Source organism: Pan paniscus, chromosome 13, assembly GCF_029289425.2.
Source record: "Pan paniscus chromosome 13, NHGRI_mPanPan1-v2.0_pri, whole genome shotgun sequence".
NCBI classification, from domain to species: Eukaryota; Metazoa; Chordata; class Mammalia; order Primates; family Hominidae; genus Pan; species Pan paniscus.
Genome location: NC_073262.2, coordinates 120,875,483 through 120,896,102, shown reverse-complemented (window position 1 = coordinate 120,896,102; position 20,620 = coordinate 120,875,483). Strand labels below are relative to the sequence as shown.

Below are 20,620 nucleotides of genomic sequence, written 5' to 3'. Positions count from 1 at the left end.
CTATTGTTGGTGTGTTGAGCCATTTCCTCCTGCCTCGCCCTGAGATATGGAATGAGATAATCATAAACGGCCAGAGGAGCTTTATTCAGTCAGTGCGGGGTCAAACAGAGGCAGGGTCTCTGATCCAGAGAAGTGGGGCCCAGTAGAGACAGGCTGGATGGCTGAGCTGGACGGATGCTCTGGTAGGAGTCAGCAGAGGCCCTTCCTTTAGTTCAAGTCCAGGTCGACACTGCTTTGGCTGCTTGGGTGGTAGGCAATGCTGGGGCCGGGACTGTCCCGGGAGGCTCTTCCCCACAGCCCCTGCAGGCACCTTTGGGCGGCTGCCCTCCAGGGGGCTGTGTAGCGCTGATCGCCCAGCCCCATGGCCACGGGCACTGCCGCTGCACTGGCACTTCCCAGGGAGAGGAGGGACAACAGTGTCCCAGGCCCCAGTGGCGGGCGCTGCTCATAGGCCAGGACTGAGAGGAGCAGTGTGGCCACGTAGGGCCCCCAGCACAGCCCGAAGAGCAGCATGGCTCCAGCCTGCGCCCTTGCCTGCCTCCAGGTAAGGGCCCGGGCCAGGGCGGAGGGCTCATCGCGGCACACTGCCCGCTCCAGCCGGCAGATGTCCTGCAGCTGGCGGTGGGCAGTGGCCAGCACGCGGACAGAGAGGAAGGCAGCAGCACCCACGGCGGGCAGCAGGAGCCCATAGACTTCGAGGTACAGGTAGGGGGCTGGGAAGATAGCCTGGGAGCTGCAGTTGGCACCAGGGGTCCAGTGGTTCCACCCCAGAGCGGGCAGACTGGCAAAGAGCAGGGGACCAGCCCAGGTGAGGAGCAGGGCCAGCCGAATGCTCCCAGGTGGCTGGAGTGGCCTCAGGACTGCCATGTAGCGCTCCCTGTGCACCAGCAAGAGGTTGGCAAGCAGGGAGAGGAAGGAGAAGTTGGGAGCCAAGTAGACGAGGAGGCAGGACCAGTAACCCCGGCGACCCTGGTTCCACAGCCCTGGCAACGTGGGCAATGCCAGACCCGTGAGCAGCCCAGCCAGCAGTAGGCTCAGGAAGAAGCAGCCAGCAGGTGGGCTGCGCAGGCGGCGGTCCCAGGCGATGCCCAGGGCTAGGAGCAGGTTCGCGGTGATGATGAGGCTTGCCAGGGCCAGGGAGAGCCCCAAAGCCCCCTTGGGAATGGGGCTGGGCACCTCGCCAGTGCTGTTGGGCGTCATCTTGGTCCTGGGGACAGGGGAGTCCTGGAGCGGCAGCCGGCATGCCTGCAGGATGGGGTGGCCAGAGTTAGGATGGGGCTGCAGGTCGTGTCTTCCTGGCAGGGCAGCATGTTAATCCAGGGGCGCAGACCCACAGGCTGTGGGCTGTATCATGTTCGCTGATACACAGCATTTTTCAATTAATTGCCAATTAAACATTTATATAAAAAACTATCTTTGGTTTCTATTGAAAATTCAGGTCTGGCAACACATATGTCCTATGTGGTAGCAACCAGCCGGAGCTCACTGCTGGCTGCCCTTCGGACAGTCCCCACCCAGCCAGCTTTATCCATTTCTGGTATCTGCCTTTTCTGGGCAGCTGTGTTTAGGTCTCTTGTCTAGACTGAAAGGCGGGCCCATCCAGCCCCAAAGCATTTTGTGTATCCCTGCCTCCACCGGGGAGGCCTCTAAATGAAAGAATGGACCAGGGCTGGCTGGTGTGTAGTGGTCTTCCAGCCAGCCATTAGGTGACAGGCTCCAGCGGGCCAGGTCTCGGGCACCCTGCGCCCTTCCCCCCATCTGTCCTTGTAGCCATCACAGCTCAATGAGCAGCCTCCGGGTAGGACTTCCAGCCCATAAACTTGACTCGTCTTTGCTCCACACTAGCAACAGGGTCCTTCCTGGGAGCTGGAGGGAGGAGAGAAGCAGCTGGAGGGCACGTGTGGCAGTGAACGTGGAGATGCCAGCAGCAAGGAGAGGGACTCCCCCACACCCCCAGGCCTGAGGCTGAGCCCAGAGGAGAGGGAAGAGGAGTCTGGGCAGAGTCTGGCTTCTCTGTGGCTCTCATCTGTCCCTGTCCTTCCCGTCATTCCCTGGTCTCAGTCCTCCAGTGTCATGGCTCTGCTGCCACATCCTGGGGACAGGGGGAGGGGTCCTGGGTCCTGTGGGAACTCCTGCTTCTGTCAACAGGGGAGCAGCTGCTGTTGCTAGGATCCAAGTCAATAAGGAAAGGATTCATACCTCTCCCCTCCTCCAGGACAGGGGATCAGGGCCCCATGGCTGCCCTGAGCTGAGTGGAAGGAAGATGCTCCCCTTCCTTCCCAGGTTCCCCCAGCACCCTGAGCCTGGGCCTCCGAGGCCTTGTGCCCCCTTTCCCCTCCCCTAAGCATATTTTCTCTTCCTCAATCTCTTCCAGTGCCCTCCACCCAGGATGTCTTTTCCTCTCTAGAGGCCTTGCAGTTTCTGTTCCCTTTCCCAGGGCATCATCAACTCTCTTAAGCCCCGTGAGACTCAGGGTCCATTACCCCAAACCTGGCCTGAGCTGGAGCTCCCAGCCCTAATCGGAATGATTCCCCCCAACCCACCTCCACTAGAACAGTGACAAAGGCAGGGAGCAGCCCCCAGGGGTGATTTCCCAGCAGGGTGCAGGCTGTACCACCTGCACACCCTCGACGGTCTGGTGGCTTGGGCTGGGTGTAGTAGCCTCTCCAGGATCTGGGGTTTGGGGGTTTGGGGGAGTAGCTACTCACATGGCTGTTGGGAGCAGGTATTGCCTGCCCAGCCTGGGCCTTCCTGAGTGTCAGGGAGTTGCTGCAGCCAGCCCTGCAGGGGTTTGGACCATGTCTGGTGTCCTGGCTGAAGAGCACAAGTGGACCAAGTGCATGGTGTCTCCACCCAGTGGGGACAGCGGGGCCAGGCTCTCCTACCCAGGCTCTGCCCCTGTCTGGGTTCTCAGAGGGATAGAGAAATGAGGCTGGCAGGACTCAGCCCCGGCCCCGCCTCTGGGAGGGTGGGACCTGACATATTCCGAACTGCAGCAACTGGGAGGCCTGCCTCCCCCTCCCACCCAGTTCCCCTCTCCCCCTGCCACCTAGGTGGCAGTTTCCCTACTCCAGCTCAGAGTAATCTGAGAAATGCATTCCAGTTAATGAATAATAATGATTGACTTACCCCTCCCGACTTCCCGCCTCAGCTGATGCATTTACATTTAAGCCCCTGGACTGGCCAGCCAGCTGACAGCACACCAGGCTCCCTCCACACTTCCGTGTGTGATGGTGGCAGTGGCGGGTGTTTGGGGCCTGAGGATCTTCACTCCCCCATCCCATCACCTGATGGGCCTTTCAGTTTCTAAGGCCAGACTTGCCTTCCTGAATCTGGGGTCATTCCATACTTTTCTCAACTGCTTTCTGAGTCAAGTTCTGAACTATGAGGGACAAATGGCTCTGGGGATGTGACCGTGGGTAAGGTACTACTGGGCCTCGGTTTTTGCCTGTGTTAAAATGGGAACAAGAAAAACCACCTCTAATTAAGGTCCTGGTGGGGAATATCACAGGATAACACATATGGCGGCATATACCCCAGTGCATGGCCCTTGATGGGTGGGGGTTTGCCCCAACAAATGGCTCCCTCTCTTTCCTCCCCCATGATGAAGAGGCATGAGCTGGCGCTGGAATCAGAGCTGTCTGGATCCTTTTTTAAAAAAGCCAGTGAACTTGGGCAAATGACTAAAGTTCTCTTGCCTTAGTTTCCTCATCTGTCAAATGGGGCCCATAGTTGTACTCACCTATTGTGAGACTAAATGAAGTCCCGTGTGATAAGGACTCAGATCAACACTTGGCCCTTCAGCACTCCGCGACAGGCAGCGATCGCTGGGAACATTATTAGGATTTCTGCCTTTCTCTGCACCTGGCCCCTCTAAGACAGATCTGCTGAGAGGGGCACATGGGGAGCTTGGGAAAAGCAAGAGGGGAGTGACACTGTTGCTGCACAGGGAAGCTGAGGAAACCAGGTACATTGAGAGGGAAGGGCAAGTTCAAGGCTGGGAAGCCAGAAGTGGTGCCTTGATTTCCACCTTGTATCAAGTGCGGCTTTGGAGTGAGGGGGAGGAGAGAAGCCCAGCCACACTCCCTTAAGGCCTGAAATGGGAGGGAACAGGCAGAAATTGCAGCAGGAAAGCTGGGACTGGGGGTGAGACATTAGGAAACACTTGCTGGCCGAAGAGTGCAAGTAAATGGAGCAAAGGGACTTTGGTGCTCTCTGGGAGAGCTGGGCCTGAAGGGCTGGAAGCCCGTGGAGTGTGGCTGTGCCAGCTCTGCACAGCCAGTCAGGGATCCTGGAGAGGAGGGACTTCTGTTGGGACAGAAAGTGGGAAGAGGAAAGCATCCAGCCTCAAATCCATCCTCGAGGGAGCTGGTGGGTCGGAAGGACGCAGGGTTCCAGGGCCGGTCCTCAGAACCACGAGATCTGGTCGGGCAGAAGTCACAGGCTCTGGGAGGGTTCAGCCTGGGGCCTGGACAGAAGTGGGTGTGGGACCCTTCTGATATGTGACTGCCAGGAATAAACAGACCTCCTGTTCCCAGCCCCAGCCTGCTCCCTGTGGGATCCAGGATGTCTGTTTCTTCTCTGCTGCTCTGTCTAAACACTGTGTGTGGGATGTGTGTGAAGGGGGACAGATTAGGCGGTGGCAGCCAGGGAGCCTGGGCTGTCTCCTGCTCAGCCTCGTTTCTCCCTTCCTAGATCATCTAGCTCCTGTCTGTTCCATCAAGCCCTGGGGCTGACTCACCCCCTAGCTTCTCCCTTCAGCCATGGAGGGCTCTGGTGCAAGCCGTCTTCAGACGCTCCATCCAGCTGACTGTGCCCGGACCCCATTCTCCTTTCCTCAGGCAGAGCCTGAATGGGGGTGACCAATCCAGACTCTGGCACGGAATCCTCCTGTGCCTCCTTTGTCCGCTTCCATTCTCTTAGCTATCTGAATTTCTCTCTGTTGACCCACAATGTCTGGGACTGGATGAGTGTCATGCTGGCTGCGGGTACCAGCTCTGGACCAATGGAGGCAGCAGGGACGGGGTTTGCTGGACCCTGGTTGGCCTCCCTGAGCTGCTGTTCAACACTTCACACTCAATGCCTGTAATCCTAGCACTTTAAGAGGCTGAGGCCTGGGCAACGTGGTGAGACTCCGTCTCTACAAAAAATAAAGATTAGCTGGGCACAGTGGTACATGTTGTGTGGTTCCAGCTACTCAGGAGGCTGAGGTGGGAAGATTGCTCGAGTCCAGGAGGTCGAGGCTGCCGTGAGCCTTCATGGCACCACTGCACTGCAGCCTGGGCGACAGAGTGAGACCCTGCCTCAAAATAAAGATGATTAAAAAAAATCAGAGCCAGGCACGGTGGTTCATCCTTGTAATCCCAGCACTTTGGGAGGCCGAGGTGGACAGATCACCTGAGGTCAGGAGTTTGAGAGCAGTCTGGCCAACATGGTGAAACCCCATCTCTACTAAAAATACGAAAATTAGCCAGGTGTGGTGGTGGGCACCTGTAATCCTAGCTGCTCAGGAGGCTGAGGCAGGAGAATCGCTTGAATCCAAGAGGTGGAGGTTGCAGTGAGCCGAGATTGCGCCACTGCACAACAGAGCAAGACTCCGTCTCCAATTTAAAAAACAAAACAAAACAAAAAAAAAACCGCCTAACCTTTTAATTCGCTCATCTGTTAAAAAAAAAAAAAAAAAAAAAAAAGGGGTAGGGTGGGCTGGGCACAGTGGCTCACGCCTGTATTCCCAGCACTTTGGGAGGCCAAGGTGGGTGGATCACCTGTCAGGAGTTCGAGACCAGCCTGGCCAATATGGAAAAACCCCGCCTCTACTAAAAATACAAAATTAGCTGGGTGTGGCGGTGCACACCTGTGGTCCCAGGTACTCCGGAGGCTGAGGCAGGATAATTGCTTGAACCCGGGAAGCGGAGGTTGCAGTGAGCCAAGATCGCACCACTGCACTCCAGCCTGGGCGAAGAGTGAGACTCTGTCTCAAAACCAACCAACCAACCAACCAACCAACCAACCAACCAACCAACCAACCAAACCAACCAACCCAAAACCAAAAAGAACCAACACCCCCTTCCCACACAAACGGCAGTGCTTTTAGCAACCCCCAGTAGGGGGCAGCATTGCTTGAACTCAAAATCGCCACCAGAATAGACCCAGGTTCCGGTCGAGCACTCATCAGTACTACTCCAAATGAGGGTAACTTAACGGCAACCAACTCCAAGTATCAGCTCCCCTCAAGAAGGCTGAGGCAGCAGCTAGGGCTATTTCCTTTTCTTGGTTTCAATTCCCCCTCCAAGTCCACCCTTCCACTTCCTGTTAGACTCTTAGCGTCTTTCCTGCCAAGCTCCTTATTCTTAGCTTGCAGCTTGCCCCAGGTTCCACTTTTTCCAGACATGGAGATTCTTACCTGCCTGGCCCCGGCAGTAAGGGCCACTTAAGCAGGGGAAAATACCAAAATACCAACTACCTTGGGGAAAGCCTGGGAAACCCCAAGCACCGAATGAGGGTTGGCTTCTGTGGGACTTTGCTGGGGCAACAGCCTGTCACTTCTGATCCCCTTGAGTGTATAAAGGGAACTAAGATTCATTGACATTATAATTACAGGCATCATAATGCTTATGATGTAACAGACATTCTCTTTTCCTTTTACAAATCCTCAGGTAGGTGGAATTATGTCCAATTTAAATGAGGCTACCAGGGCTCAGATTAAGAAATTTGCTGTCACACAGCTATTAGATGGCGGCACCTGGATTCAAACTGTTCCTCTACAGCCCATATCCAAGGACGCCTACACTTACCAGGTGTGAACCCTTGGGGCACTGGCTTCCCGAGACTAGGAAGAAACAACTAGATCCCTTTTTTCCAGCCCACACCCTCAGTGTGCTTGACCCTCATCCTGAGACATTCCTCCTGCGGTCCTAAGGCCTCGACTGGTCACGATGGGCTGCTTCATCTGTGACGAGGGTCTTTGAGGCTAGATCCATACTAACGCCAAGTGTGTCCTTGTTAAGAGAAGAGTCAATCTGGATACGGGTTTACACCAGTATGGATTTTTCTTTTTTTCTGGGACAGGGTCTCACTCTGTTGCCCAGGCTGGAGTGGAGTGGCACGACACAGCTCATTGCAGCCTTGACCTTCAGGGCTCAAGCAATCCTCCTGCCTCAGCCTCTTGAGTAGCTGGGACCACAGGCATGCACCACCACATCCAGCTGATTTTTATTTTTTGTAGAGGCAGGGTCTTGCCATGTTGTCCAGGCTGCACTACACATTTATTTATTTTTGAGACAGAGTTTCGCTCTTGTTGCCCAGGCTGGAGTGCAATGGCATATCTTGGCTCACTGCAACCTCCGCCTCCTGGGTTCAAGTGATTCTCCTGCCTCTGCCTCCCGAGTAGCTGGGATTACAGGCACCCGCCACCATGCCCAGCTAATTTTTTTTAGTAGAGATGGGGTTTCACCATGTTGGCCAGGCTGGTCTCAAACACCTGACCTCAGGTGATCCACCCGCCTTGGCCTCCCAAAGTGCTGGGATTACAGGCGTGAGCCACCGTGCCCAGCCAGATTTATTTTTTTTATAGAGATGGAGAAGGAGTCTCACCGTTACCCAGGCTGGTCTCAAACTCCTGGGATCAAGCAATCCTCCTTCCTCATCCTCACAAAGTGCTACGATTACAGGTGTGAGCCACTGTGCTCAGCCTGCACTATGGATTTTTAATGTTGACAGTGTCTTGGAGCTAGTTACTTCCTTAGGATTTACTGCTGTAGAAAATATTTATGCCTTTTCGTTTTTCTCCTAACTCCGTATCTTCTAAGCAACCTTGGTTCTGTCACCTACAGTACTTACCAGAAATCGGATTCCTACTACTGGCAAGAGAGTACAGTGAGCTCCAACATTAGTTATGTTCTACTAAGGAAGAAAGCAAAAACTCAGCTGGACATGGTGGCAGGTGCCTGTAGTTCCAGCTACTCCGGAGGTCAGGAGCTTGAGTACAGCCTCGGCAACACAGTGAGACCCTGTCTCTAAAAACTAAAATTAAAATTAAAAAAGAGCAAAAACTGCTTCTAGTCAAAATTACACTTGAAAACCCCTTAAATAACTCATGGGGTAGAGAATGCATATGTTGCTGTCAATATATCCAATTAATCTAGGTTTTCCAAGTACCAGAAGTAAGTGGTCAGGGGCACCCTGAGCAGCCAATTAGAAATCAGAGTACCTTGAGCTCTCTAGCAGCCCATTTTAGTGAAATAAAATCAAGTCTGATGACTGAACGACCTGTGGTTTTCAAAATTCTCCACTGTGACTCACAGTCAAGAGACATTTCTACAATCCAGTCATGATGTGCATATGTAACTAAAATACGTTTCCACATCAACACTTACCCTTAACAGATGTAATGCACTGATACTATTCAATTGCTTAAAAATGCTGGTGTCACACAAAGCTACACATATGATAAAAATGCACAGATGTACATCTCATACAGTGCACGTAAATCCGGCCAAATCTGAAGAAGGTGTGTGGACTATACTAACGACTTTTTCTTGGCTGTGATGTTATACTACAATTATACAAGATGTTAGCATGGTGGGGGAACCAAGTGGAAGGTATACAGGATCTCTCTGTATTGTTTCTTACAACCGTATTTAAATCTACAGTTATCTCAAAATCAAAAGTTTAGAAAACAAAAATGCTTGTTGTGATATAGTCACACCACAATTAATGGGTCCCAAGCCAGTATGAAACACTGCCATAGATGGAAGGCAGAAACCATTAGAATGACCATCAGACCGTTGCAGGTGCCCCTAAAATTCTCCTCTTAATTCCTTACACCAAGCAAACTTTCTGAAGCAATTTCATTTCAGGGACCAGAGTCCTGCTGGGGGACAGCTGCTCTACTAGGCTCCGTACTGTTTTTGACAACTGCTCTCCCTGAGAGCAGTCTTTTGGGCTGCCATGTGAGAAAGACAAACTGTGGCCAATTAGTCTGCATCAGACCCACACCTGAATACTCATCAATGTCCTGCAGGACCACACACTAAGGAACACATTTTGGGAAATTCCACACATTATTCACAATAAAAAGATAAACCAGAAAACCCTTTAATTTCTTGTCATTGTCCAGGGAGCTTCAGGAGCAGCCACAGAGTCTCAGGGACCAAGCTTTATAAGGAAGCATGTAAGTTTGTATTAATAGCTCGCTGGGTTCCATAGCTCATGCCTATAATCCCAGCACTTTGAGAGGCTGAAGCAAGCAAACTGCCTGAGTCCAGGAGTTTGAGACCAGCCTGGGCAAGATGGCGAAACCTCATCTCTACTAAAAATACAAAAAATTAGCCAGGCATAGTGGTATGCACCTGTAATCCCAGCTATTTGGGAGGCTGAGGTGGGAGGATCACCTGAGCCCAGGAGGTAATGACCCTGTCTCTCAGGGGGAAAAAAAAAAGTTTAAATATAGCTCACTGGCCAGCCATTCTCTCCTCTAGGGAAGGTGAGGATCTAAACCTGATGGGCTCCTGAAACTAGGGCTTCCCAGCTTAGGTTTGCAGGTTCAAGGGTAGTATAGGTCTATCCTTCTTCCTTCCTTCTCTTCTCACTTTGGACTCGCAGTCCAGAAACCCAGCAAATTCTCATGTAAGATAGAAAGATTTTCTTTATTAATGACCCCAACCGTATTTCTTTAGATACAGGAGTTTTGAACTCAAATACTTAGGAGAAAACAAGTTAAGACTGCATTATCCTGCAACTCATTACCAGTGATATATTGCAAAGCGAAACAGCTTGGAAAAGAGGGTGGGAGAAAAGGGAAGTGAGGGAGGGAAGATAAAGAAAAGGAATTAAGTTGATCAAGTGGAATTCTTTTTTTTTTTTTTTTTAATTCTTGGGAACTATGAAGTCTTTGCAAGCACAGCTCGTTTCTGCAGATTATTTTCCAAACGTGTACAAAATGGAACCAAAACGGAGAATCCCTTAAGAACCTGAAGAGGTGCAACATTAAAAGCTACGATTATCCAGTAGCAAGTGTTCCAGCCTTCAGTTGCCAGCCGCTTCCTCCTCTTATTCCCAAGATTAGCGGGATGAAAACGTCTTCCCCCTTCAAAAGGAGAGATAAGTGCGAAGGTCAGTTTCTGGCTGCCCTTTCCTCCCACCCCACACTCCTAGACTAGATGGGATCCCAAAGAAACACCAAACGAGAGGTGGAAAGGGCTAGATTCCTTAAGCAGAGGCACTGCAACCACAGGATATCGGCTAAAATCTGGCTTTCACAGAATGGTTTCACCAGCTCTTCCTTCCTATTGGATACTTTGGATGCCCCGGAATATCAGTGTTAAGCCCACAAGGACATTCAACGTACCAAGTTAGATAGAAGAATCACTTGTTCACAATTTCTGGATGGCCTAGACGTACCTGAATTTCCGACAAGGCTCAACCGTCTTCTTAGTACTACCTCATTTGTCAGCTCCTCCTACACAGTGTATACCTCTCAGGGCTCCCAGATAGCAGCTCCTTTATCTCTCACCATGAAGGCAGGTGGCTGGTTCAGAGCAATCCTCAGAACTTCCAAGGCTAAAGGTATTTCTGCTATCACGTGGTGACTCCTCCTCTGGCTTATACAACACCTGCCTGGTTCGAGGCTCCTGAATTGTGGTGTCCTGTTCCACCCAGTATTTCTCCAGATGGGCTAGGCGGTTCTCAAGGACAGAGCCTCTAACTGGTACCTAACAGTATCTGGGAAAGCAGCCTGGAAGCTAGAGCTGAGAACTATGGGAAATCAGGGCAAAAACATGGGCTCTAGATTTTCCCTGCCTTGGATGTATCGCTTATTCCAAAATGAAGCTACACCTTATTATCCTTCTCTCCAAATGAAAAGCTCCTGAGTGTTCAATTCTGGGCGGCCCATCAAGGGTTCCTGGCTTCTGCCCACAGCTGAGTCACTTAACTCCTACCCACCATTAGTAACATCATCTGGTTTTCAGGGTGGATGCAGCTGTTTGTCTCCTGCTTCTCCTTTCTGGGGCCCAACTCTGCCAAAGAGAAGCTGCAGCACAGAAGAAGGCAAAGTTGCTCTTTCTAAGTCCCAGAGAGGAGGCTTATGAACAGTCTGTTCATTTCAAGGATTCATCCCTTCCTGGGTCTCTCACCAGGACAGGGAGCTATCCCTGCCCGCTATACAACTGCACTCACTGGGCAGGGACTCCCAAGACTGCCTGCTGGCTGTGGAATCGGGCAGCAGCTGCCTGACAGGCCTTCCTCCTGGATGCACAAGCAGCTACCAGTGCCAAAGGTGATGCTGGCAGCCATGAGACTATTATGATGCCCAGTCTTCCAGTCCGGTTATCACAGGCTGCCAGGTCAGGCTTCCCTCTCACTGTACCTGGCTGCCAGTTTACCTCTTGGCCTCTACTGAACTGCCTGTCTACTGGGCCCTGAAAGCAGCATGAAATTCACTGCCTCACACTCCAGGTCACCAAACAAGTACCTGGTGAGAAAAGTACTCCTGTGTAGAGCAAGCAGGGAAAGGGGAAAATGTAGACACCAGGATGGAGACCAGGTTCTGGAGAGGCAGCAAGCACATCCTCTCACCTGCCCACCCACCTTGTTGGTCACTTTGCCCATTTAAAGATCTGCCCAAGAAGCTGCAGAAAAGAAACGATGCTGCCATTTCATTGCATGGCATTTGGACACTCCTCTCTGAGCTGCTACAGAGACAGGCCTTTGCCTAAAGAAGTCGGGGTGACTTAAAAAGTGCTTTTTTTTTTTTTTGAGATGGAGTTTCGCTCTTGTTGCTCAGGCTGGAGTGCAATGGTGCGATCTTAGCTCACCGCAACCTCTGCCTCCCAGGTTCAAGTGATTCTCCTGCCTCAGCCTCCAGAGTAGCTGGGATTACAGGCATGCACTACCATGCCTAGCTAATTTCGTATTTTTAGTAGAGATGGGGTTTCTCCATGTTGGTCAGGCTGGAGGTCTCCAACTCCTGACCTCAGGTGATCCGCCCGCCTCGGCCTCCCAAAGTGCTGGGATTACAAGCGTGAGCCACCGCACCTGGCCTTAAACTGCTTTTTGACAATGTCTGAAAACCCTCACCTACTGCTCAAGTCCTTGATCTCTTTCTCATCCTTTCAAATGGCAGCAGAAACTAACTTGGTAGAAGAGCCCTCAAATGCAAGAGAGAGAGTGTAAAGCCCTAGGCGTACCACACCCATTAAAACTTTGCCTCAAGAGTACTGAGTGCTGGGCCAGGTGTGGTGGCTCATGTCTGTTATCCCAACACTTTGGGAGGCTGAGGTGGGAGGATCACTTGAGTCCAGGAGTTCGAGACCAACCTGGACAACATGGTGAAATCCCGTCTCTACAAAAATACAAAAATCAGCCAGCTGTGATGGTGCATGCCTGTGGTCCCAGCTACTTGGGGGGTTGAGATGGGAGGATTGCTTGAGCCTGGCTGGGGATCACAGAGTACTGGGCTGGGCGCGGTGGCTCACTCCTTAATCCCAACACTTTGGGAAGCTGAGGTAGGTGGATCACGAGGTCAGCAGTTCAAGACCAGCCTGGCCAAATGGTGAAACCCTGTCTCTATTAAAAATACAAATAAATTAGTGGGGCTTAGTGGCGCACGCCTGTAGTCCCAGCTACTTGGGAGGCTGAGGCAAAAGAATTGCTTGAACCCAGGAGGCAGAGGTCGTAGGGAACTAAGATTGTGCCTCTGCACTCCAGCCTGTGCTTCAAGAGCGAAACTCCGTATCAAAAAACAAAAAACAAAAACAAAACAACAAAACAAAACAACAACAGTACTGGGGTGCTGGCAAATACACTGGCTGTGAGGGAGGCTTATGACCTCAAGACTTTTAGTTCAACTGGTACAAAAGACAGCAGATGGGAGGCCGAGGTGGGTGGATTGCCTGAGCTCACGAGTTCTAGACCAGCCTGGGCAACATGGTGAAACCCCATCTCTACTAAAATACAAAAAATTAGCCGGGCGTGGTGGCGTGCACCTGCAGTCCCAGCTAGTTGGGAGGCGGAGGCTGCAGTGAGCTGAGATCGCGCCACTGCACTCCAGCCTGGGCGACAGAGTGAGACTCTGTCTCCCCCAACACCCCCACCAAAAAACAAACAAACAAAAAAAAGCCAGCAAATGAACACTATTACCTTATCTTAAGGACAGGACTGCCTGAATTTCATCAGAAGAACCAAGGTCTGGCACCTTTCACAAAGATGGAACTCTCTAGGCTCTAGGCCATGCTCGCCTTTCCTGCATGCAGAGCCACACCCCTATTTAGGGCTCTCCTCAAAAATTTTTTTTTTTTTGAGACTAAGTCTTACTCTGTCGCTCAGGCTGGAGTGCAGTGGCACAATCTTGGCTCACTGCGACCTCTGCCTCCTGGGCTCAAGCAATTCTCTGCCTCAGCCTCCCGAGTAGCTGGGACTACAGGCACCTGCCACCACAACCGGCTAATTTTTTTTGTATTTTTAGTAAAGATGGGGTTTCACCATCTTGGCCAGGCTGGTCCTGAACTCCTGACCCTGTGATCCACCCGTCTCAGCCTCCCAAAGTGCTGGGATTACAGGCGTGAGCCACAGCGCCCGTCAGGGCTCTCCTCAATTCTATCCCTGATAAAGAGAACCTTCCTCTGCATGCAAACTTCCTGCTGAGAGTGGACCAGGAAAAAGAACACTTAGTGGGGTGGTTTCAGGCCTATTTACCCAATTAAAGGTCCCTAAGCAACTTACTCCATCTCTCCAGAAAGACCACCAGAAGCACAAGACTGACCTCATAACTCAGGCCCAAAAAGAACAGTCTCTTGGTAAACTTTGTTTACTTCCTAGCTGCCATTCTCATAGCTCACAAAGATACGGAAACAAGGAAACCCATCCTGGCCTATATGGCAGTGAGAACATGGAATCCCACCTTTGGTTTATCTACTTAGCCCTGCTGACCTCACATGTAGCCAGTGCCCAGATACATGGAGGACCAGGCCACCAGCGCCCACTGCTTCCTTCTCGGTGACTCAGGAGAGGAAGGTGGTCGCTGGGGTGCTGCCTAACTTACGTGATTGTTTTCATTTCTTTTTTCTCGGCATCTGGGCGTGCGCGGTTCAGCACCTTGAGGAAGTCAGACGTTTTCGCCCGCATACGTGTGTGAATATAGGCCTGGGAACAAACATAACAGGTACTAAAGCACAGTCATGGTCTAGAAAGACAGCTTTGCTGTCTTTCATCAGAGAGGTCATCAAGGGCGGTTGGGAACATACACCCTGGGATTGACCCAGGCCCTGCAGGGAAGCAGGAAGGTGAGCAATTCTGGAAACAAATATTCATCTCTGCTATGGGGAGGGATGGGGGACAGTGGCTTGATGAAGAAAGACCATGGTTTCTTGAAGCCTCTAGAATTATCTACCTAAGAGTCAATATCCACAGCCTAGACTAATGGAATGACTTTTTGTCAGGAGTTCTGGTGGAGGAAAAGACCCAGAGCATAGAGGCTGAGAAGCTGGCACCCCCCTCACCTTAGAGCACTTGATGTGGTAGTGCAGGTAGTCCCGGAACGTGTGGATCAGGTTGATGGTGTTGTCTCGAGCACTGGCATTGGTGTGACGAGGGAACAGCACTGAAGGCGGAAGACACAAACAAGGCGTCAGGACACAACACAAATGCCAAAGGGTGGGGAAGAACAACAGCCTAGTGAACATCACTCCCTCTCTGCTTAAGTACACTCCACTTGTGTCAGTATTACCAGGCTTTGTCAGGGTTTTTTCTTGACATGGAAGTTAAACAGCATGGCCAGGAAAAGTGTCAACGAGTGTGAATGGAGGAGCCCATGATGAAAAACAGGGCTTGACCCTAGGCCTTCATTCTACAGCTGTGCATTTTGAAATCTATTTCCGGTCTGCCACACAGGTACTAGCTCTTGCCCCTGCAGCTGGACGGACACACTCCAGGATCACACTAACTGGCTGTAACAGTTTACCTTAAGGAATCAGGATTAGGAAATGCAGCTGCCTGTCTTAGGTCCTTGGTGCTGAAATAGAGTAAACCTTCCCAGAAAACAGATGCCAGAGAATTTCCCATATTCTCACTGTGAAAACAGACAATAAGGTGTAAGGACCTGAACCCTCATGATAGGCCAGGCAGGAGGAGCTGCTCTGACTGGGCCTGACTGAAGTCCACCCTGTGACACCAGCCACCTAAAGACCTGTGTGAGGCTGGGCGCAGTGGCTCACGGCTGTAATCCCAGCACTTTGGGAGGCTGACGCAGGCTGATCATCTGAGATCAGGAGTTTTGAGACCAGCCTGGCCAACATGGTGAAACCCCATCTCTACTAAAAATATAAAAATTAGCCATATGTGATGGCGTGTGCCTGTAATCTCAGCTACTTAGGAGGCTGAGGCAGGAGAATCGCTTAAACCCGGGAGGTGGAGGTTGCAGTGAGCCAAGATGGTGCCACTGCACTCCAGCCTGAGTGACAGAGCAAGACTCCATCTCAAAAAAAGACCTGTGTGCTCATCACAAAGTCCTTTGCACTACAGCAGGCCTGCATGCCCCTCTTGCCCTGGTTTTCTGGAATCGTTTTTACCTGCTGCACCTCCTCTACTCATTATCTGCAAAATCCCGTCAGTTGTCTGAAGTTTTTGTTGAAATGAAAAGGAATGCCTCCTAAGGAAGTGTGGAATTTCTGTGTCAATGTGCCCTGGCCTGAAAGTAAATGAACACCACAATAGAAGACAACTATACTTCAAAGAATCTAAGGTGCTTATGACTTTAAGTCTGCCATAATTTTATGTACCACAAGAGAAACATGCTGCCAATTAAAGTGTGACATGCCATGAATTGTAAGATGCATCCCAGCTTCAAAGACAAAAACTTGAAAAAAATGGTATAGCTGGCTGGGCGCAGTGGCACACGCCTGTAATCCCAGCACTTTGGGAGGCTGAAGTGAGTGGATCGCTTGAGGCCAGGAGTTGAGATCAGCCTGGCCAACATGGAAACCCTGTTTCTTTTTTTTTTTTTTCTTTTTTTTGAGACGGAGTCTTGTTCTGTCGCCCAGGCTGGAGTGCAGTGGCGTGATCTTGGCCTATTGCAAGCTCCGCCTCCCAGGTTCACGCCATTCTCCTGCCTCAGCCTTCAGAGTAGCTGGGACTACAGGCACCCACCACCACGCCCAGCTAAGTTTTTGTATTTTTTGTAGAGATGGGGTTTCACTGTGTTAGCCAGGATGGTCTCGATCTCCTGACATCGTGATCCGCTTGCCTTGGCCTCCCAAAGTGCTGGGATTACAGGCGTGAGCCACCGTGCCCAGCCGGAAACCCTGTTTCTACTAAAAATACAAAAATTAGCCGGGTGTGGTGGCACACGCCTGTGGTCCCAGCTACTTGGGAAGCTGAGGCACGAGAATTGTTTCAGCCTGGGAAGCAGAGGTTGCAGTGAGCCGAGATCACACCACTGCACTCCAGCCTGGGTGACAGAGAGAAAGAAAAAAGAAAAAAGTGTATAGTTTAGATTTAATGAAATTTGGTAAATCAACAGATTCATCACCAATAAACAGGTTCACCTTTACCACTGAGGTGAATTAAATTACATTTCACAAAGGAGACATTCCAGTGGCACTGGGTGCAGTGTGAACAAGCTGTTAATTCCAAACTGTAAGCTATCATTATCAGCCAGTGCATGAGGCTGGAGCAACTGAAGGAAGACCTGAATTTATTCTGCGAAAAAGTGGAGTAAGTGGATCATGGCTGGAGCTTGGGCTTAGTAAGCAAAAAACCAAGAATTGCCAAATGACAGAGAACCCCCATCTAGCTGCTTAGGTGGTTCTCTTCTTAACTCCTTTTTTTGGTGAGATAGGGTCTCACTCTGCCACCCAGGCTGGAGTGTAGTGGTGCCATCACAGCTCACTGCAGCCTCGACCTCCTGGGTTCAAGTGATCCTCTCACCTCAGCCTCTCAAGCAGCTATGACTACAGTCATGCACCACCATGCCTAGTTATCTTTTTTTTGAGACAGTCTCCCAGGCTGGAGCGCAGCAGGACGATCTCGGCTTGCTGCAACCTCCACCTTCTGGGTTTAAGCAATTGCCATGCCTCGCCTGGCCGAGTAGCTGGGACTATAGGCACATGTCACCATGTCCAACTAATTTTTGTATTTTTAGTAGAGGTGTGGTTTCACCATGTTGGCCAGGTTGGTCTCGAACTCCTGACCTCAAGTGATCTGCTCGCCTTGGCCTCTTAAAGTGCTGGGATTACAGGTGTAAGCCACTGTGCCTGGCCCCTTGCTTTTTGTAGAGATGAGCCTGCACCATGTTATCCAGGCTGGTCCCAAACTCCTGGACCCAAGTGACCCACCAACCTCGGACTCCCAAAGTGCTGGGATTACAGGCATGAGCCACTGTGCCCCGCCTATCCTTAACTCTTTTCTTTTTTCTTTTTGAGACAAGGTCTCACTCTGTCATCCAGGCTGGAGTGCAATGGTGTGATCTCAGCTCACTGCAACCTCCGCCTCCTGGGTTCAAGGGATTCTTGTGCCTCAGCCTCCCGAGTAGCTGGGATTACAGGCGCACACCACCACGCCCAGCTAATTTTTTTGTTATTTTTTTGGTAGAGACGGAGTGTTTCACCATGTTGGCCAGGCTGGTCTCAAACTCCTGACCTCAGGTGATCTGCCCATGTTGGCCTCCCACAGTGCTAGGATTACAGGCGTGAGACACTGCACCCAGCCTCAACTCTTTTTTTTTTTTTTTTGGAGACAAGAGTCTTGCTCTGTTGCCCAGGCTGGAGTCCAGTGGCGTGATCTCAGCTCATTACAACCTCCACCTCCCGGGTTCAAGCAATTCTCCTGCCTCAGCCTCCGGAGTACCTGGGACTACAGACGTGCGCCACCATGCCCAGCTAATTTTTTTTTGTATTTTAGTAGAGACAGAGTTTCACCACGTTGGCCAGGATGGTCTTGATCTCCTGACCTCGTGATCCACCTGCCTTAACCTCCCAAAGTGCTGTGATTACAGCCGTGAACCACCGTGCCCAGCCAAAACTGTACTTGTCTCCTTCAAGCTGGAATCGAACCAGCGACCTAAGGACGTATCCTACTGAGGAAGTAGCTATAGTCCTCTGCTCTACCAGCTGAACTATTGAAGGGACCTTAACTCTTGATATCAGAATTCAGTCTTACTTTTAAGATTTAAGAAAAATGGGGAAAAAAAGGATTACTGTACAAAAATAGCATATGGCCTGCTCTGTAATTAATACCCTGTGACATCCCTCCTTTAGTCACTGCAATGGCAACAGGAACAAGTTGGTATGCCTGCGTTTGCCTACCTTAAAATGTTAACCAAGGTTCTGTGCAGATTTAGGTATTCTGCTGTGTGAACTCATTAAAGCGGCACAAAAGCAGCAAGTACACCCTGCTCACCAAAGGTAATGTAGCCAATGTTGTCACCCACGGCGGCGTCCGTGTCTTTCAGCTCCAGAGGAGGTTCCCTGTGGCTAAAGAGGACCTGTGGGGCTGTGTGGCTGGCTCTGCGTCCTTCTTTGAACTCCTGCCAAGACAAAGCAAAAGCAACCAGAAGAGAAGTGGGTGTAAGATGAGTGGCAACTCAAGCTATAGGGTTTGTTCTATGTGGTGTGACCTTTGTAGCCCTCCAGACCAGCAGGAGGTTAAAAATAAACTACACCAAACCTGAAATATTACAAGTGCTAGCTGCTACCACTACACTTCAGATTCAAACGGGAGAGACTGCAAAGTACTTTGGCCAGGCTGGTCTCAAACTGGCCTCTAGTGATCCACCTGCCTAGGCCCCCCAAAGTGCTGGGATTACAGGCGTGAGCCACTGTGCCTGACTGGGACTATTCTTTAGATTATCTGATGTCTTTGCTTCTCCTCAGTTCTCTCTCCTAAATAAAGCTTAAACAAACAAACACACCCAAACAGCCCTGCATCTTCATTGGCATCTTTGTTATACGTAATCAAGCAATATTGCCTTTTTACTCTCCTTCCGGCTAGGATGTCTTTTGAGCATCAGATTATTTCTCTCTTCCAAAGTACTATTTATCACAGGAAGTTCGGAATAAATCCAAATATATACAAGGCATTTAGCATATGATAAAAGTGGCATCTTAAATCAGGGGTGTAAAAAAGGAAATAACTGCCACTGGGACCACTGGATAGCCATTTAGGAAAAAAAGATCATTCTTTCATATCATATAACAAGAGGAGCTCTCAACAAATAAGAAAAACTCATGTATAAAATATGTAACTGTAAAAATACTCAGAAAATAACAGGTAAATTTCTTTATAACCTTCGAGTAGGGAAGGGCTTTCTACCTATAACTCAAAATCTAGAAGCCATAAAAGGCAAGATTGATTAATTTGATTATGTAAAAACAAACTTCCACATGGTGGAAAAAACCCCACAAAACACAGTCCAATGACAAACTGGAGAAAATATTTCAACTCTTAATCACAGACGAAAGGCTACTCTCCCTAGTATGTAAAGAAATTGAGAAGCTCAATGACCCTACAGAATAATGGGTAAAGGACATAAAGAGACACTTCATAAGAAAATCAAATGGTCTATAACATTAAGAAAAGATGTTCTGACCTCAGAACATCTTTTTATGTCATCATAAGCGGACACAGATACCACCTTTAACCTATCAGATCAGGAGAAATCCACAAGTTTACAACATACTCTGGGAAAACAGGCACTCCTCTCCATCACTGGTAGACGATAAAATGCTACTACCCTGATGGAGAAGAGTTTGGCAATATCCACCAAAATTACTGACTTGGACTCAGTGTTCCCAGTTCAGGAAAATATCCTACAGACATACTCACACATGCAAACAGGCAGAAAGGGCCCTCAAAATACATCTTTACAACTGCCTAAGAGGCAGGTGCTTGTGTCTTTGTCCCTGAACATATAAAAACCAGTGGTTTCCACTTAACTTTTCCTGGTTATTTAGTTACTAACTTGACTTTAAAATCTTAGACTATGAAAAGAATTCTAGTTCACCATAAGCTAATCTCCAAAAGCATAATTACTGGTCCTATTGCTTTTCATGGAATAAGCATTGAAATGATGGCTTCTATCAGACATTCTCCAGTACTCAGCTGATATGCCCATACCACTAGTGTGGAGGAATACACTTCCTGTCTTTTTCTGAGAGGCAGAAAGCATCCCTCAGAGCCTGCTTGCCAAATGACAAAAGCAAGACTTGAATTCTGATCAGGCTGGATGTGCATGCTGGAAGGGAAAGGCCACAAAGGCTGGCAACAAGTAGACTAGTGACCATGAGGAACTTCAAACAGTGTTCTCAGGGTACAACTTTCTGTTCCAGGTGTCCCTCATTCTTTTTCCGAGAAATTTACAATTCCAGGCCTAGGAAAAAGTTCTATTTATTTTTTGGGAAAATCCAGCAAAAGTCCAGTTTCTGACTGTCATTTCCAACAAATTACCTAAGCCTCTGAATTTGGAAAGGGTGGCAGGGCAGATGACTTCCTGAGTCTAGGACTGCACCAGGCCAGTTACTATCCAGAGATCCTGTTAGTGCCAAAATGCAAAAGAGGCTTTGTCTTTCCCTTTTAGGTAAGTGCCCTACCACAGGTACTCTGAAGGAGGCATTTAAATTCATATGCC

At 50.0% G+C, this 20,620-nt stretch overlaps 2 protein-coding genes and 1 non-coding gene across 7 annotated transcripts in view; all 3 read right to left on the bottom strand.

Annotated features, from left to right (window-relative positions):
* Positions 1-36: 36 nt before the first annotated feature.
* On the bottom strand, positions 37-6,585 carry GPBAR1 (G protein-coupled bile acid receptor 1). Of its 5 annotated transcripts, XM_055109084.2 has the most exons (5): positions 6,404-6,585; positions 4,742-5,140; positions 3,743-3,827; positions 3,130-3,448; positions 37-1,866 (listed from the first exon to the last, which is right to left on the bottom strand). In XM_055109084.2, exon 5 carries the CDS (start codon positions 1,198-1,200, stop codon positions 208-210), a length of 993 nt encoding a protein of 330 aa, XP_054965059.1. In that variant the 5' UTR covers positions 1,201-1,866; positions 3,130-3,448; positions 3,743-3,827; positions 4,742-5,140; positions 6,404-6,585; the 3' UTR covers positions 37-207. The 5 variants fall into 5 exon arrangements, with proteins under 5 accessions (XP_054965059.1, XP_054965060.1, XP_054965058.1 ...); XM_055109085.2 differs by lacking the exon at positions 4,742-5,140 and having other exon boundaries at positions 3,743-3,908; positions 6,404-6,569; XM_055109083.2 differs by lacking the exons at positions 3,130-3,448; positions 6,404-6,585 and having other exon boundaries at positions 3,743-6,340.
* Positions 6,586-9,628: 3,043 nt separating this feature from the next.
* ARPC2 (actin related protein 2/3 complex subunit 2) overlaps positions 9,629-20,620 on the bottom strand; it is a 36,844-nt gene continuing 25,852 nt past the window's right edge. Inside the window, exons 8-11 of the mRNA XM_003818606.5 lie at positions 18,394-18,520; positions 14,499-14,599; positions 14,042-14,142; positions 9,629-10,087 (exon numbers count right to left, since the gene is read on the bottom strand). Of these exons, the coding sequence (XP_003818654.1) occupies positions 10,063-10,087; positions 14,042-14,142; positions 14,499-14,599; positions 18,394-18,520 (354 nt within the window). The 3' untranslated portion in view covers positions 9,629-10,062. The remainder of the gene's footprint in view (positions 10,088-14,041; positions 14,143-14,498; positions 14,600-18,393; positions 18,521-20,620) is intronic.
* TRNAY-AUA (transfer RNA tyrosine (anticodon AUA)) lies at positions 18,027-18,119 on the bottom strand. Its single transcript has 2 exons — positions 18,083-18,119; positions 18,027-18,062 (listed from the first exon to the last, which is right to left on the bottom strand). It is a non-coding gene; the product is annotated as a tRNA-Tyr (tRNA).